The sequence below is a fragment of the Cydia pomonella genome, chromosome 1 (assembly GCF_033807575.1).
Source record: "Cydia pomonella isolate Wapato2018A chromosome 1, ilCydPomo1, whole genome shotgun sequence".
NCBI classification, from domain to species: Eukaryota; Metazoa; Arthropoda; class Insecta; order Lepidoptera; family Tortricidae; genus Cydia; species Cydia pomonella.
The window spans coordinates 34,957,625-34,971,075 of record NC_084703.1 but is presented as its reverse complement, the minus strand read 5'-3'; the positions used below and the strand labels follow the sequence as shown (position 1 = coordinate 34,971,075).

At 35.5% G+C, this 13,451-nt stretch overlaps 1 protein-coding gene across 6 annotated transcripts in view; it reads right to left on the bottom strand.

The window, feature by feature from the left end:
- Window positions 1-13,451, bottom strand: part of LOC133521058 (cyclic nucleotide-gated cation channel alpha-3) — a 65,135-nt gene that overhangs the window by 31,830 nt on the left and 19,854 nt on the right. For all 6 annotated transcript variants that reach the window (XM_061855791.1, XM_061855817.1, XM_061855809.1 and 3 more), the window contains exon 4: window positions 11,820-12,317. In XM_061855791.1, the coding sequence (XP_061711775.1) occupies window positions 11,820-12,317 (498 nt within the window). The remainder of the gene's footprint in view (window positions 1-11,819; window positions 12,318-13,451) is intronic.

Genomic DNA, 13,451 nt, shown 5'->3' with positions numbered 1-13,451 from the left:
AAGACACCCGATTGACACAGCGTCAAGGCACAGCGAAAAATAAATATCTGCCGTATTTGAACAATGCTTGTAAGATGTCACAGCGATACGATACCGATCTGTCAGTGTCAAAAGTCACACACCTTCAACCAAAAACGTCACTTACAAATCGGTATCGTATTGCAGTGACATCATAAATGGATTGTTCGAATACGGCCTTATGATTCTATTCACTATGAATTCCTCAAATAATGAGTTTACATGAATTCTACATTTTGTTACTTTCTACTAATAGCCAGCTTTTAATTAATAAAACAGCTTTTAGCTAATTTGCTACTTTAAATCCACTAACAGTGATAAGACCTAATAACTTTACCTTAACTTTCAAACTTTTCTTTTAAATTTAAATGTACAATACTAGACAGGAATGTTGTTCTTCGTAAACATTTTACAAGCCTAATATTTCATCTTCATCAGTAAAGCTAAGTATGGCGACGCAATTGAGGTTCGCTCTCTCCTGGAGGCCGACTTTGCAAACACTCTGCTATACTTAATACAACTCGTTAACAACTAGTAATAGAGTAATAAATAGATTTGCGCGAGCTAGCTTTCCGCATCTCGACGTTATATATAGTTTCAAAGACCTGTTACAATATAATAATTTGAGTGCTGTATACACCGAAAATCAATGACATCGCGCGCGATCACAAAAATGAGACCTTCCAGAGGCTCTAAATTTACCTAAAGCGTGGACATAGCCAATATTACACTAGATACGAGTAGGATGATTAAATCAAGAGTCTACTCATTTGACGGCTACTTGAAAACCCCTTGCATTCAAGCTCATCGGGCTCACTTTCTGAGAGTTCACCTACTTATTTTCCACTCAGGGAAGATGAATTTGAAGATATAAAGGGGTGATCAACGATTTCGTGGTAAACACTATGTTTTATTAAATTTCTTGTGAGAATAAATATCTCTTATTTATACTTTTGTATGGAGTTTAAGTTTACCACGAATAAACAATTGAATCCAGAATCTTAACAATTAAAACTAAAATCTGCCGCGGGTCCTTATAATAAAAACAATTAGGTAATAGTTAGAATTGTAGATTTTTTGACACTCATTTGTTTAACGTAAAAATTAATTTAAGATGATTATTGCGTACTTTAATTCCAACATTTATTTTATCCAAGGGGTACCTTGGCGGTAGTAAAACGAGGCTTATATAAAGATAAAACAAAAATACATCCTGTAGGGTTATTCAAGTAAAATACTACGCAACGAACTGTACCACTCAGTTAAACCCTACACCATTTTATTACACTATTGTAACCATAACAAAGTCCGAATTGAATGCAGGGATAAGCACGCTTCTGGCAAGCTTCTGCAGCGCAGTTGGTTAAGCACGATCGGGCCGGTGTTACGAAAGGTGGTACGTCTAGTCTAAGTATTTCCCCAAGTGGTAAATAGTTTTGTTTCCTTTCATAAAAAAAATGTATACTGATTGTGATCAATAATAGGTTTGATCTGGATTTGATATGGATATGATCTGTCAGTGTCAAATGTGACATTTACTAAACCAAAAACGGCAGTTTTGAGACTGTCAGGTCTGTCCGTTACCTTAAAATAAAATAAAATTCATCTTACTATACGTGATTAACGGCTCCACTATACGTGTACACACACATTGTAGAAAAACGCAAACAAAAATCCTTCCCTTACGCTAACATGGACGTCATGCCGACAGAAGAAAGTGCCTCACAAGGGTCTCCTGCGTCGATATTTTCTTTTAGAATTAAGGTTTTAACGTATACCTATTTATGTGTATATTATTATGTGTTATGCTTTTAATATTTTAACATCAACGAAAACTCATATGTATAAAGGAAGTGAATTTATAGAATTTTACCTGTTGCGTTTCTGTTAAAAATATTTTTTTATGGGGTTTCATAAAAAGTATATCATTTGACCTGGATTTGACTCTTTAGGAAACTGGCCTATAACGAAAACAAAATGCAGTCGTTCAATACCAAATATTGCAAAAATGCTAGCGGATCAAATAACAAGACCTAATGAATAAATTTTCATGTATAAGAGAATAATTTGCCATGTTATTATATTAAAAATAGGTTTATCAATATTGTTTACAAACTGTCAAACATCACGATAACAGTGTGGCCAGTAACTTTTCCGAAAGTAGGGTGATTGATTTCCTCCTAATTAATGACAAATCATTTCGATATTACATTAATAATTTCATATATTTTACCATTTACTGCGACCGAGATCGTAACATTTGCTTGAAATATGTAATATTATGTGAATAAATATAAATATATACTGGGTTGGGCCTGTAACACGAGCATACAATTAAAACATAGATTGTACTCTTCAAACGATGACAGGATTGCTCAATAACTTTTAACAATTATGAAGACTTCCTATTTTTCATAAAAAATAAATATTATCTTCATTGTACACTATTATTATTGTGATTGACGCTGCTTATCACGGTTTAAACATATCGTCATTTTATCCCGATCATAATGAAAATGTATGTATAAAAATCTGAAAGGCCCTTTTTGTTAAACAACAATTCATAGTCAAGATTATAAAAAACGGCAGCCATATTGAATTCTCACATTTTTTATTTAATCGTGTCACAAATCGAATAGATGTCTATGAATCTACACTATATAGTTTTTGGGGAACCGCTAGATCTCAGCTCGCGGTAACAACTACTATTATTTTTGTTTATTTTGTTTACATTTGTATTCTATATACGAGTATTTATAAAAATGCTACAATTTATATGTAATACATTAAACAATATAATTGAACCTCTACTGATAACATTGACATAGTATAAATATAGCATATAGTATTTAGAACAATGTTGACGGCATTGTAATACCTAGCATGCATGTATAATGAGTTGATTAAATCGAGTAGTTAATTTATAATGAACGCACGTTCCGCTTAACATACTGTGACACTGGCTGGAAACTAATTCATTCAAGATTTCATTACTTTAAGACATTATGACTAAACTCATTTACATCTATTAATCATAATGCAGTTATAGTAAGTTTACTACTTTCCCTGTGATGAGGGCCATACACAGACAGAAAAATAAAAACGTCGCTCAATAACAAAAATGAGGGCTAACGTTGTGGTGCTCAGCAGTCGGTGGCACTGTAGATGTAGGTCCGGAATAACAGTCACAATCAACACTTCTAACAAACCTAATTGGATTTAAAACAAAGTTGTGAATAACTATTGAACATTCAAAAGTTTTTTGGTAGTAACTACTGAGAACTGTCTTTCTCGTCTTTGACCAATGGTAACGACTGCGAAAAAAAGAATACAAGTAGTTAGTAACAATTCACTTTGGCGACTCCCTAGTGGTAGTAAAAGAAAAATATACATTTAATAACTTAGTGGTAACAGTTGGGAATAACCAAATGTTACTCACTAAACACACAGTTTGGCTAGGCGGGGTCCTTATTTTGCTACGACGCGTCTACGCCGTAGACGCAGTTCGTAGCCGGTCACTGAAGATGTGTGCCCCGACTGGCCCCTTTTCTCAAATTCAATAGTTTTAGATAAGAAACTAATTAAATTGAAACTACAATTGTATATATTGTATCTAAATAAAACGGCCCATAAAAATAGGGGGTCCATGTTTTAGTGCTGTCGAATTTGTTGAATAGGTATAGCTTGTCTGATTTCTAAGATCAAGTTCGCCATACATTTACTATGGCGTACTTTATCTTAGAAAAACGGTCAGATAATACTAGCATTGTAGTACCTATTCGTCATGAATATACTTGAATCTTCTAGAGGAATTCTTACAACAGGATTATATACTATAGATAAATGTTAAATGTGTGCAGTGCCGGATTAACCATTAAGCAAAATAAGCACTTGCTTAGGGCACCACGTCTAGGGGGGCACCAAAATCATATGAAAAAAAAAAACGCGCAGGCTGCATCAGCATCGCAGTCGTAATGTAAGTACTTATGTACACGTAACTTCTTGATACGTGTGCAAGTACCCATCTAATAACGAAGGGTCGTAAGAGAATGAGGACACGAAAGCACATCTCCAACCTTACGCGGAGGCCCTCAAAGCTCATGGCCAAAAAATTGTCGGGTTGTTGTGGTCCACCGATTTTCTCGATGTAGATTACCGATTTTGTAGCGTAAATTGCTCTCTTGTACGCCAGATGTGTCGGTCAGGCCGAGTTGCTGCGACCTGCGACCTAATTGTCAAAGTGTTATAAAGGGCCCCGCGAAGGCCGAAACCCAAAAGCTTTTCAAGTTGCGCTTTCGAGTTAAGCAAAGGCAGTAGGAGAACCGTGATTACATAGGTTGGATTTCAAGCCACTCTTTTGCAGTTCGGCGTTAGGTCTTATGCGACGCTAAGGTCTTCTACTTTATGCAAACTGCCTCACTTTCACTTTGCCATGGATCCAAATCAAAGCTGTTCTCTCTCGCAGCTGGGTCTCCTGCCTTGCTCACACCTCGCCATTGGTTGTATTGTATGATAACGCGCCGCGATCGGACGCTCCGGACGCCCAGCCATTCATACCTGGCCATTAGTCAAATTCAAGCCATGCTTTCTTCCAGCTCGACCTTTGGCCTCATCCGTAAGCGCCGATCGAACGCTCCGCGCGTTCAGCCTTAGACTTGCCTTTAAAAACACTGATTTAAACTTTCACGATTTAGGCCAATCAAATTAGATCCAGAAATAGCGTTTTGAGTAATTAATTCCCAGCAAGCTGGAAATTGTTTTAATATTTTCATTTGGTCATAAATACCGTGTAATCCAAGTTTGCTTTATCCCAGGAGGTGTGCATACATTTTGGGATCCTTAAGAGATATTTTTTTCCTGTACATGATTTCCTGTGGCTTGGCACACTCGATGTAGAAGGAACCCACTATCAATTACAATAGCACTTGGTGAATCTGACACTGGTAAGAAGGCGTTTTCGGATTATTAACATGATTTTAACAAAAATAAAAAATGTCGACTTTTTTTACAATTTACGACGAATACATATTAAGGTACCTTCAATCAATCAATCAATCAATATATTTTATTGCAAGAACATAGTTAAATTACATTTCGGATCCTCAGATATCAATTTTAATCATAATTAGAACAAATTTTCAGTCAGACGTACCGTTTTTGATTTACAAGCAAAAAACTGAAAAAGAGGAAACATTTATGCACACCTCCTGGAATGGAGCAAACTCGCATTACACGCATTTTTAGGACCAAATTCGAAAAAATCTAATTTTATTGGCCTAATTGTGACACATTATTATTTAAGAAAACGGGACTTAATCGCGTTTGATTAAGTTCTAAAATTACCTCCAATGGCTAAGCCCCTACTGAAGCTCGGCCTTTGCCCTCACACGAATGATTTTCGCAGGAAAGCTATAGAGGTTGCAAAACCCTGTGCGGAGTACGGCCTATGTTTTACGTCTTCGCTTACTCTTGGACATTGGTTGGCTCGGCCTCCGGCCTTATGCGAAGCACGGGGGTGTCGAATTTTCTGACACTTAACCTTATGCCTACTGTCAATTTCCGTAATAAAATGATGTGACGGATTGAAAATTCTATTCTCAGAAGTAATGCGACAATAAACGTCACTCAATTTACCAAGAAAATTCAACGTAATCTTGATGAGGGGGCACCATGATCTAGAAATGCTTAGGGCATCAAAATATCTTAATCCGGCACTGAATGTGTGTAAGTTTAAATAACCATGATGTATAACTTCAAATAAAAACCATTTCTAACTTTTATCTCAATTTCAAGAGTACACCTTGTAATACCGTTTTTTGTACAAGTAGATAGTATTTTAAAACAAATTTCAACATATTTTTACACTGTGCATATTGTACACGGTGATTTTTTAAACTCCGTTAACTTTTTTATTATTATTAAATAACCCTTTTAATTATATAATTAAATGATGTAATAACATAGTTAATTTTCAATTTATTTCGTATAAAAGTATTGAAATTGTAATGTAAATTGTTGTTGTAATGTAACACCGACATTATTATTGAAATCCATCTAATCATTGAAAATGACATATCAATGACATTTCGAATATCCGTCGTCCAAAATAGTTCAGTTATGTGCAATGTGCAATATAATAGCAGAGATTAAGAAAATTAAAATTAGGGGAAAATTATATCTTTGGATCTTTTTAGGGTTCCGTACCAAAAAGGTACAAAAGGAACCCTTATGGTGCGACTCTGTCCGTCCGTCCGTCCGTCTGTCACAACGCTAAATATATCTTGAGAACAACTTAAGCTACCGATTTGAAATTTGGAATAGTTATGAACAACGCTAACCCAGACACATTGAAAGTATTATACCGAACACGGCGCTATATGTATCGCGCTTGCATGTTTCCGCCACGGCAGAAGATGTGGTGGAATATGTCCGCAAGAAGATCCGTCACGAGCTGAAAGTATTCCAGCTGCGATCGCGGCATTACGTGCACTTCAGCTCGTTTGTGGTGCGCGTCTCGCGGCCGCTGCTGGAAACCATCGCGAGCGCGGACTTCTGGCCGAAAGGTGTGATATTTCGGCGGTTTCGTGGGAATCTGCCGAATCCCGCACCAGGACAGGTGGCGCAACCGAAAACTGCGTCGTCAAAATGATATTTATATTTTAAGATTTTTATTATTGTATGTACCTATGTTAGTCTGTAAGGTGTATATATGGGCCATAGTAGCCTGAAAATAAATGACATATAATTTAATTATTTTGTTATTTTATTTTTAATAACTATGGGAAATACTCAATATGAAGACGGGGCAAAATTTCAAAGTCCAGTGTTTAGTGGGGTATCATTTGAAAGATTTTATTATTTTTTAGAAATGAAAAAAAAAATATTTATGGAGGAAAATATGAAATTTTTACTTAATATTAACATTGCTATAAATTTTATAGGAAAAATAATCAGACCTCTATCTTGATAACTTTGTTTTTAAATAACAAAAAACATTTTCGAATTTAGTTAGCAATTTAACTTTACGTGTGTTTATTACACTGGAAATTGCTATGAAATTACGTTAAATACACCTTTTTTTCAAATAAAAGACCTATTTTGAAATCGGTTCTCATGATAGAGAATTATCCTCGAAAAACCAACATACGTGCATTACATTACACAATTTGCCGCTAGATGGCGCTGTACACTTAGTATAGGTAGTTCTGATCAAAAGTCTTTCTTTCTTAGTTACATGGGATAATTCAAAGTTTATTCGGAACCTTCGGTGCTCGAGTAAAACGAACTCGCACTTAACCAGTTTTTTTTTTATAATTCCTCTGCATTACTTCACATTGTTTCAAAATTAACTGTAACCTTTGCTTAAATAATATTGTAAGTAATAAAAATCGTGAAAACCGGTCTATTGTTTACTATAATTGTAATTTTATATCTTGCCTATTATTTTCAATCAAATCTTTATATCTACACCCATGTCATCCAGAACAAAATAAACTTTTCTATAAGACGATCTTCGTCTCAGAGTGTTCTAGTAGTATTCCATCATACTTGGTTTGTCATGGGCGGCACTATCATTTAGAGCTTCAAGCAAACAAACAAAACCAAGTATTTGGTACTGTACTGGAAACTGTACTTACATTTAGTAAATAGCAAATATAAACTCTTACTAAACATGAATCAACATATCAACAGGCCCTAAGGCAAGAAGGCTCGCTGGGGCTTTACTTAATAAAAGTAAATCATTGTTTATCTCCAAAATAGAGTTATATAGAATACCGATTTTTTTGGGGAAGGTTACTTAATTTAAGCTCAAGAATGCACCCTTGAAATTAATGGACTTAAAAAAAAACACGGTGTATTGCAAGTTCGAGTAAACATTGAAGTCTACTTATTTAATTATTAAAAACCGAATAAAACGTTCAGTTTTAAGTGCTTCCGCTTTTAGGAGTATAATCGATAGCTACAGCAACAAGGAGTAGCATTCGAGCTTTACAAATATTTTTCATGTTTAAGAGTAATAAAGCTAAATATACGGGCGACTGATGTTAAAATAAGATGAAACTGATTTACAATCAATTAATTATGTAGTAGGCTTAAAGTGTAATGGGTTTTAGGGTTCCGTACCCAAAGTGACAAACGAAACCCTATTACTGAGACTCCGCTGTCCGTCCGTCCGCACTTCGTCTGTCACCAGGCTGTATCCAATGAACCGTGATAGTTAGCCAGTTGAAATTTCTACATATTATGTATTTCTGTTGCCACTATAACAGCAAATACTAAAAACAGAATAAAATAAATATTTAATACAAAAAAGTGATTTTTAGATAATGGTACTTCGTGCGCGAGTCTGACTCGCATTTAGCCGGGTTTTTTTTCTTCAAATAACCTATACAAAACTATACCTACAATTCAAGTGTAGCGTTTTAAAAAGATACAGTATCTAACTACTAAGCTCTTTCTTGTTGAACACGCTAAATTGATTTGAAACAACGCAGCGCTTTTCCCCAGCAACGACGTGAAGTAATTTAATCGATTCCTTTTAGTCGGATACATGTGTAGAGGCGTGTTAGGGTTGATTGATCGAGAGCGCGAGATGCATACTCCGTGTCGAAAGTGCTCGACGCGAGAGACCTGATCAATCTGATCACGACCGTCCCGTCAAATCGTGCAAGCTTAACCACAAATATTTTTTCACCTCAGCAGCTTGAACGAGGGTACTTTGCTGCTTAAAAACAATGAGCAAAATGCGATTTTGCACACGGAGTGAGACAAAATTACATTCATGTTCATTTCTACATGATGGGTCTAATACTACTGCGAGCCTTCGAAATACTTGGATTCTATTCGCTTTGTCCCTTTCCCGTCGTTAGTACAAAGAAAGAGGCAGAAAAACGTTCAAACGTCATTAAACCGTATAGTGACGGTTTGTATTAGACCAGACCCCAGAAAAAAAGTCAAAACGCCTACGAGTATGACTAAGTAATAATTAGGTAACTCATAAAAATATAATTAAACATTTTAATAGTAAAATTGTTGACAAACATACTATATCTTACGTATATTAAAATAAAAGTACTGCTTTTAAATAATACTTCAAAATGCAAAATAAATAATTCTACGTTTAACGTTCTTTATTCTAGTCATATAGTTATTTTTTCAAAAAACAGTCAATTTATGTTCGTTATTTCTAGTTATTTTCATATTAGGTCTCTCGTTACATCTCACTGAAATTTACTAAGATTTCTTTGCGTCTTATTGCAATAATTAAAGTTTATTTTTAGAATACTTTTAGAAAACATTAATGTAAAAGAGGTACTTAGATGTTTTCAGGTTGTATGTTTCCTTCTAATATGTTCTCACTGCTGTGGTGAAAAGTCGTGTGTACTATACGATGTCAAGTTGATTTACATCTCTTGCGCTTTTGAGTCTTTTACTACGCTCTAAATTCTAAATTAGATTTATTACAACAGCGAAAGGCTTGCACGAGACTCAAAATAAGCACTCGAAGAAATATAAAACTTTGCTATCCTGTTCTACAAATAACTACTACCGAAAAAAACCCATTGGAATTTAATTCATACATTTTAGTGTCATCGCACTCAATCTACTACGCGATTTGTTTTTTTCTTTGGATCCTGTACAGTTGTCAAAAATCAAACCAATCAAAGTCATTGTCTTTCTAAATGCTATTCAAATACTAAACGGATTATGTAGATTATGTAGGAAACAATAGTTTGGATCTGGGTCTCCTTAGTTACCTGTCGTCTCAAAGCTCAGAGATAATGTAATATTCTGTTTGTGGGACGCTATTGTGTCTTGACTACTATAATCGATTAGGCAAGTTAATATAGACACAGCTACTACCAGTTTGACACTGACATATTCGCTAGCGTGTGCGTAAGTTACTTTCTATGCAACCTGCTCATACTCGCATATTAGTGCGAACAGATTGACACTGCAAAGACAGTCATGATAGGCCTACAGGAAGCTGGTGGCAAGGGGTCTCTATTGTTTCCTATAAAGTTTTAAGTCATAATGTATTGTTTGTCCGCATTTTCGTTAGTCATAATTTGGTTTTTCTCAGAAACGTGTAACTTTTCAGGATTGGCATGCAACAAACCTAAGCTAACCTAACCTATCTATAGGACAACCTTACGAAAATTCTGAAAAGTTTACGGTTTCAGAGTTATGACTAATGATAATCTGACTATCATTACATTATGACTTTCAATAATTATGTGAAACAAAGGGATCCGGGTGGCAAGCTAAGACACTATGAGCCAATGATAATGATTCATTACAAAATTAAAATTCTTCGGTTTGTATTTTTCTATTCTACGTTACGCGCATTTCGATTTGTATTTTGCGTGTAGATATGTTTTGACGTTATCTTTAATCTGTTTACATAGTCGCAATTGCTGATTTTACACACAACTGATCGTTTCATCTTTTTATTATTTATTTTATAGTTTTTTTTACATTCATAATATGTATTCATGTATATATAAAATGACATAGCTGAACAAATTATAATATAATGATATTATCATATAAATATGTTTGTATACTTAGTCATCGATGTATCAAGCATTTGCATTAAAAAGGGAAGTGAAGTGGAACTACTCATGAAAACCAGAAGAACGGAATTATCCAACGACACGTATTTCTCGTTTGGTGATTTATCTTTTTCGTTGTTTGTTAATCAAGTAAATTCTTACTGAGAAACAATTTTGTAAGGTCCAGTTCTATTGATAAGTTCCACGAAGAATTGAGGGAACTCCTCAAAGCTTGGTGGGTTCAGATCCAGTCCTTAGAAACATGAAATGTACCCGAAGCGCAAAACTTTTTAGTGACATGGTTATTTGGCCAGACAGTAACGAGTCCTGTCCCTCATAACAAAAACAAAAATGGAATAATAAAACAACTTGAAAATAAAACCGACTTTAAAAAGGATAAATTACAATATTGCCTTTCTTACCGCACCGGGGTCGGTATGCGTTTCAACAGTGTAGTGACTTTAAATGTTGGCCTGGCACCGACTTCAAAGATATCAGGTGCTAGCGGATATAAATTACAAGAACTGGCCCAATTTTTGTGAAAATGTACTCGGATTAGCAACAGCTTAGCTCCGGGTAGCTTTACATTAGCCAAGGCTACTTTATTTTTGTAAGTCGTCCCCCTGAGCGAGGAAGAGACATGACCCAGACCGAGTTCCGCGCGGCATTGCATAAATTGACTTACGGAAGTAAAAGAAAATCAAAAAATTAATACAAAACACTTTCGGCCTTAAAATATTATAATAAGTAATTCATTTATAGAAATGATCACCTACTTCGTTTAATATGTACCTATCCGTAGTAAGGACGCCAAGCATGAAAAATTTCGTAAATTGCGGCGGGTGCCTGATCCTATCTCTATCGCATGTGCATAATTGTTCCAGTTCAGCTCGCACACTGTCATTGACCGCCAGCATTATTGGCCGAACAGCAATATATTACGCACGTGCGGTAGCAGAGCAGGCGGGTCAATGTACGAAATTGTTCGTGCTTACCGCCTTTAGTTTACTTTGTTGATAAAATAACATTTTATTTTATTAGTTTAAACTCCATAGACTGTTTTATATTGTTTGTTAAGTTCACTTAATTATTTGTACCTACTATGAATGGTAAGTGTGTGCGATTAAGTTACGTTTTTGATATAGTTATCAAATAAAGATTATCCAGTTATTTCAGACGGTTTTTTATGAAATAAAGGTAATAAATAAAGTACCAAAAAATACATAACTTATTGCTATTACTTACCTATCGTAGTGAGCGCCAACGTGCACCAATAATAACTTTGAAGATATTGTTTCACCACATCCGCCGTTTCAGTGTCATGATACACCCAGTTCTTACTCCCGAACCCATTGTTTTTATATATTATATGGTACAAGCACCCGTTCCAATGAAATATCACTAGTAAGTAATGTATTAAACTGGTCGATCTAAATAAATTTGGATAGTTCGTATGTCTTTCGGTGCGGTCCATGAAAGCCCAGAACCGATAGATCTTGACTAGGCGAAAAGAGCGCAAGATGGAGTTGAAGCCGATGGAGAGGTAGAGGAAGTCCAGCGGCAGCAGACACAAGCAGTCGATGTAGAAGGTGGTGGAGTTCATGTAGTGCGCGCGCAGCTTGGCGGCGTCCGTCTGCAGCACTCCGTCCTCCAGGTACCCGGTGCGGAAGTGGAACAAGATATCGGCCAGGTACAGGAAGTCCGAGAAATAGTCAAGGCAAAACCACACCACCAACGTTTCCCCTGCAACAACCAAAGACCGTCAGATTTTATTAATTTATTCGCTTTTAAATAAACGTACTCTTACGTTCTTTAGTTTCTGGGCTCTAGACCAAAATTGTTTCTAGTAACTATTTAATGTGATACTATTTTCCAATTGCCATAGGCACTATGAATTTTAATTATGGGTGTCTAATTGCATGGTACATCATACAATTTACTTTTTTTTTATAATAATAAAGAAATACATTTTTGGCGATTACAATGTAAAAAAATATTTCCGAAACCAAACCTACCGCTGTTAGGTTTCTTTTTAGTTTGACTTGTTACTTTAACTAGGTTATTTATAGACGATACTGCCAATATAATAACAGCAAGATAAAAATATAACGCGAATAAAAATAATAATCATGGTCGTAATATTAGAGTTAACACAATGTCTCAATCGTGTCATTGCCTGTCAATAGTGTGTTCTCGTTTGAAGTCGTTGCGCCAACTTCTACTGTGTTTTCGTCAACCTTAGTGCTACTAAATTTTGTCCTAAAACCAGGGAATTTCAGCACAGCGGGTGTCGCATCATTAAATAGTTACGCGCCGTTGCTCAGCTTGGGTGTATTTTGTTAAACATAAACCTGTAGATATATTTACATTCTTATAGCTACAACTACAGGGCATTTATTCGTACTAACTAAATATATAAAGTTATACGTACTCGAGCAGTAGTAGTAAATAAGACACCAGGAGCAAAGCGTCATTTTCCAGCTATTCAGTAATTACTCTAACTGCTTCACATTTTTTTTATTAACAAGTACCTATAATCGTACAGTACCATGTACAAGTGCGCAAAGCCAAGCCATGGCACTTTTATTGTACCTTAATGCCGTAAAAAAGTAAAAAGACTGGCATCGTTCTTTGCCGTACACTTTATATAACCTTGTCTGTTACCTTCCGTGATTTTTCTTACTTCACGGTCTCATCGAAAGATCAGCGCTGGAAGTCGCCAGCCCAGCCACATGCTGAGGTGAGGCCATTTCGTGACACTTTATTCTAACTATGTTCCCTTTATATATCTATTGTGTGTTTACGAATAAAAATATTTCTATTAATATAACTACATTCAGAAATGTTTTCTGGTACCCACAATTTAATTTATACGAG